This window comes from Orcinus orca, chromosome 2 (assembly GCF_937001465.1).
Source record: "Orcinus orca chromosome 2, mOrcOrc1.1, whole genome shotgun sequence".
In the NCBI taxonomy this organism is placed as follows: Eukaryota; Metazoa; Chordata; class Mammalia; order Artiodactyla; family Delphinidae; genus Orcinus; species Orcinus orca.
The window spans coordinates 86,616,470-86,621,583 of NC_064560.1; the positions used below are offsets into that span (position 1 = coordinate 86,616,470).

Genomic DNA, 5,114 nt, shown 5'->3' on the forward strand with positions numbered 1-5,114 from the left:
TAGGTTGTCTTTTCGTTTTGTGTATGGTTTCCTTTGCTGTGCCATAGCTTGTAAGCTTGATTAGGTCCCATCTGTTTATTTTGGGCTTTATTTCTATTGCCTTGGGAGACTGACTTAAGAAAACATTTGTGCGATTTATGTCAGAGAATGTTTTGCCTATGTTCTCTTCTAGGAGTTTTATGGTGTCTTGTCTTATATTTAAGTCTTTAAGCCATTTTGAGTTTATTTTTGTATATGGTGAGAGGGTGTGTTCTAATGTCATTAGTTTACATGTGGCTGTCCAACTTTCCCTACACCACTTACTGGAGAGACTGTCTTCTCCCCATTGCCTCCTTTGTTAAAGATTAATTGTCCATAGGTCTGTGGGTTTATTTCTGGGCTCTCTTTTCTGTTCCATTTATCCGTATGTCTGTTTTTGTGCCAATACCATGCTATTTTGATTACTGTAGCTTTGTAGTATTGTCTGAAGTCTGGAAGGGTGTTGCTTCCTGCTTTGTTCTTTTTCCTCAGGGTTGCTTTGGCAATGCCGGGTCTTTTATGGGTTTGTATAAATTTTAGGATTATTTTGTTCTAGTTCTGTAAAAAATGTCACTGGTAATTTGATAGGGATCACATTGAATCTGTAGATTGCTTTGAGTAGTATGGCCATTTTAACAATACTAATTCTTTTTTTTTTTTAGTGTTGACTTTTTAAATTAATTTTTATTGGAGTATAGTTGCTTTCACAATATTAATTCTTAAGTGGAATAAAATATTTAAAGTGTTGAGAGAAAAAAATCTCCATTCTAGAACTCTGTGTCCTGCAAAATTATCCTTCAGAAATGAAGGAGAAATAGACTTTTTCAGAGAAAATAAAATTAAGGGGATTTGTTGCCAATAGACCTGCCTTGCAAGAAACGTTAAAAGAAGTTTTTTTAGAGAATAGGTAAACAATATAGTTCAGAAATATGGATTTACTTAAAGAAAGGGAGAGCACTGAAGGAGAAGTAAGTGAAGATAAAATAAAAACTTATTTTTCTTGTTCTGAATTGATCTAAAAATAATAATTTGTTCAAAATAATAGCAACAATGTGTTTGAATATATATCTATATATATGCTTATGTATATTTATACATAAATGAAATGAATGATGGCAATGATACAAGGGATGGGAGGGAGAAATTAGGACCCTTTCATTATCATAAGGTACTTATACTACCTGCGAAGCAGTAAAATGTTATTGAAAATGGACTTGTAAATGTGTATTACAAACTCTAGAGGTACCACCAAAAAAAAAAGTTTTAAAAAACAAGTATAACTAATATGCTAAGAAAGGAGAGAAAATGGAATCATATGAAATGCTCAATTAAAACTACAAGAGGCAGAAAAAGAGTGGAAGACAAAAATAGGAACAATAAACAAGGACAATAAATAGAAAATAGTAACAAATATGGTAGATAGTAATCCAACTGTATCAATGATCACTTTGAACGTCAGTGGTCTAAATGCATCAATTAAAAGACAGATTGTCAGAGTGCATCAAAAAACAAGACCCAACTAGATGTTGTCAATAAGAAACCCAGTTTAAATATAAAGACACATATAGATTTTGTTTTTTATAAATTTATTTTATTTATTTATTTTTGGCTGTGTTGGGTCTTTGGTTGCTGCGTGCGGGCTTTCTCTAGTTGCGGCGAGCGGGAGCTACTCTTCTTTGTGGTGCACGGGCTTCTCATTGCAGTGGCTTCTCTTGTTGTGGAGCGTGGGCTCTAGGCACATGGGCTTCAGTAGTTGTGGCTCATGGGCTCTAGAGTGCAGGATCAGTAGCTGTGGTGCACAGGCTTAGTTGCCCCATGACATGTGGGACCTTCCCGGACCAGGGCTCGAACCCGTGTCCCCTGCATTGGCAGGTGGATTCTTAACCTCTCCGCCACCAGGGAAGTCCCTAAAGACACATATAGATTTAAAGTAAATGGATGGAGGAAAATATACCACGCTAACAATAATCAAAAGAAAGCAAGAATAGCCATATTAATCTCAGACAGATCAGACTTCAGAGAAAGGAAAGTTATTTGGGATAAAAAGGGCATTACATAATGATAAAGAGATCAATTCTCCAAGAAGACGGTACCAAATTCTGGCAAGGATGTGGAGCAACAGAAAGTCTAATTCATTGCTGGTGGGAATGCAAAATGGTGCAGCCACTTTAGAAGACAGTTTGGCCGTTTCTCACAAAACTAAAATATTCTTTTTTTTTTTTACATGTTTTATCATTTTATTAGGAATAATTCCAGATGGGTTATGAATAAAACTCATTCGTTGAGTTTGATGAGTTGTCCAAAAACTCTTAATGAAGACATGTTCCCCAATAAACGATAAAACATCAGCAGAACTATCATGTACTGGGCCAAGAGTCAGGCTGATACCAAAAGCAACATGCAACATAAAAAAGGTGCAATATAAAGGAAGACAATCTGCTGAGTATTAAAAATCATCTCAATATGAACTCTTCACAACTAGCATAGAACGAATTAGCTATCAAATCCAAACCACACCAAGGTAAGCTTGGCTGATAGAAGCCAGGAATCAATAATGGGGGGAAATATAAGCTCCTCAGTGCAAGAGAACTGAATAGTGTTTTCCCTGGCTGGTACAAGCAGTATTCAAAACGCCTTTTTAAAAAAAAGTCTTTTAGGGCTTCCCTGGTGGCGCAGTGGTTGGGAGTCTGCCTGCTGATGCGGGGGACACGGGTTCGTGCCCGGTCCAGGAAGATCCCACATGCCTCGGGGCGGCTGGGCCCGTGAGCCATGGCCACTGGGCCTGCGCGTCCGGAGCCTGTGCTCCGCAACGGGAGAGGCCACAGCAGTGAGAGGCCCGCGTACCGCAAAAAAAAAAAAAAAGTCTTTTTGGCAAGGGAGAAAAATAAAGACAAATGGAATGCTACATTTTTTAAATCAGCTGACTGTCCCAGGAATGATAAAGGTATCAGTAAAGTAGCAAGGGGATAACTTTAAAACATTATTTGTTGTGGGCTCAAAAAAACATTCAAAATGGATTTATTTAAAGGTGTCACATTAGCTACGTCCAGGCATTTAGGCTTAAGGAAAGTAAAAGAGGACACTTTTTTTCCCCAAGAGAATCTCTTTAAAACCAAGCATATTGCTAAATGGCAACATTATACTTGGTAAACAATAACTGGCAACAAAATAAGTTAAAACGCTGTACTATTCTGCCCAAACCAGTCCCAGATACTGTTTAATAACCAAGATGCAAACTAATTTCGTTGTAACAAGCCTAGACCGATTCCATCAAACATGTCCTTGGTTAGATATCGAGTTTCATTTAACGTTTTGAAAGCTCATTTGACAGCCAGTCAAGTCCCTCATACAGACCAGTTCCTTGTGTAGCACAAGTGGCTTGAACATACCACGTTCTGTTACGAAAAGACTGAGGACCTAATTTATCTGTCATTTCACTAATGGCCATAGCATTCGGCAAATCCTGTTTGCTTGCAAAAAGCAGAAACATGGCATCTCGCAGCTCATCTTCCTGAAGCATTTTCTGCAGCTCTTCTGCTCCTTCCTGAATTCTTTCATGATCATTGCTATCGACCACAAAAATAAGACCCTGGGTACTTTGGAAGTAATGCCCCCAGAGAGGCCTAATTTTATCTTGACCACCAACATCACATACTGTGAAACAAATGTTCTTATATTCTACTGTTTCCACATTAAAACCAATGATAGGAATGGTGGTGACTATCTCTCCTAACTTCAGTTTATACAGAATGGTCGTCTTGCCAGCAGCATCCAATCCAGCCATCAAAATGCACATCTGCTTCTTGCTGAAGAGACGGGAGAAGAGGGAGGAGATGGTGAAGCCCATGGTCGTAGTGGCACTTGCGAAGGGCAGGAGCAGAAGGGGTTTGGGGCGACCCCGGGCCTTCTTTCATCCTCCTGGCAAACTCAGGGAGGAAAGAGGAGCTGAGGGCCGCAGGGACGGCTTGCTAGCCAGTGTGTATGATGGAGCTCCCCTCTGGGACAGAAATTAGCAGGGTGATAACCTGCTCGACGACTCTAAAATACTGTTATCATGTGATCGATCAGTCTCACTCCTTGGTATTAACCCCAATGAGTCGAAAACTCATGCCCACACAAAAACCTGCACACAGATATTTATAACAGCTTTACTCATAATTGTCAAAACTTGGAAGCACCGAAATGTCCTTCAGTAGGTGAATGGATAAATAAACTGTGATACATCCAGACAATGGAATATTATTCAGCGCTAAAGAGAAAAGAGCTATCAAGCCACAAAAAGACATGAAGGAAACTTCACTGCATGTTACTTCGTGAAAGAAGCCAATCTGAAAAGCCTACACACCGTATAATTCCAACTCCATGATATTCTGGAAAAGACAGAACTATGAAGACAGTAAAAAGATCAGTGCTTGCCAGGGTTTGTTGGGGAGAAGGATGAATGGGTGGAGCACAGAGGCTTTTTAGGGCAGTGAAAGTATTCTACATAATACAGTAATGGTGGGTACATGGCATTTTACATTTGCCTAAACGCATAGAATATACAACACAAACAGTGAACCCTAACGTAAACTGTGGGCTTTAGTTAATAATAACATATCAATATTGGTCCATCAATTGTAACAAACGTACCAGACTAATGCAAAATGCTAATCATTGGAGAAATTGGGGTTGGGAAATGAGGGGAACTCTCTGTACTTTCTGCTCAATTTTTCTGTAAACCTAAAACGGCTTAACAGTTTTTAAAGTCTATTAACTAAAAAAAAACAAGAACATCAACAACATGGAAGTAATGACATTAAATGATTGGCAAGTCATCTTGGATCCTGAATTCAGTTGAACTGCATGTACTCAGGGACAGTCTATAAGCCGAAGGCAAAGCTAGACCCCCAAAGTGCTTCCTTGGTGAGTTTTCTGCTGTTTTCTTTAAGTTGCAGCCATGTCTGAACTCTGGTTTTGCCATTTCTCTACAACTTGCCCCGTTTGACAACTTGAACAATTGCAGCTCTCTTCTGGCCCAGCACTTACTAACAGGGGTTGCATCCTTATGCTGTTGGTATCGTATGCTGAGAAAATTACTAAACACATTTTTTTAT

General features: G+C 39.0%; 1 protein-coding gene across 1 annotated transcript; it reads right to left on the reverse strand.

Annotated features, from left to right (window-relative positions):
* Window positions 1-3,193: 3,193 nt before the first annotated feature.
* On the reverse strand, window positions 3,194-3,880 carry LOC101279230 (ADP-ribosylation factor 4-like). Its single transcript, XM_033440160.2, has one exon. It carries the CDS (start codon window positions 3,863-3,865, stop codon window positions 3,323-3,325), a length of 543 nt encoding a protein of 180 aa, XP_033296051.2. The 5' UTR covers window positions 3,866-3,880; the 3' UTR covers window positions 3,194-3,322.
* Window positions 3,881-5,114: the final 1,234 nt, after the last annotated feature.

Excerpts from the sequence above, each read along its gene's own strand:
- LOC101279230 (XM_033440160.2), bottom strand. The coding sequence starts at position 3,865 with ATGGGCTTCACCATCTCCTCCCTCTTCTCCCGTCTCTTCAGCAAGAAG.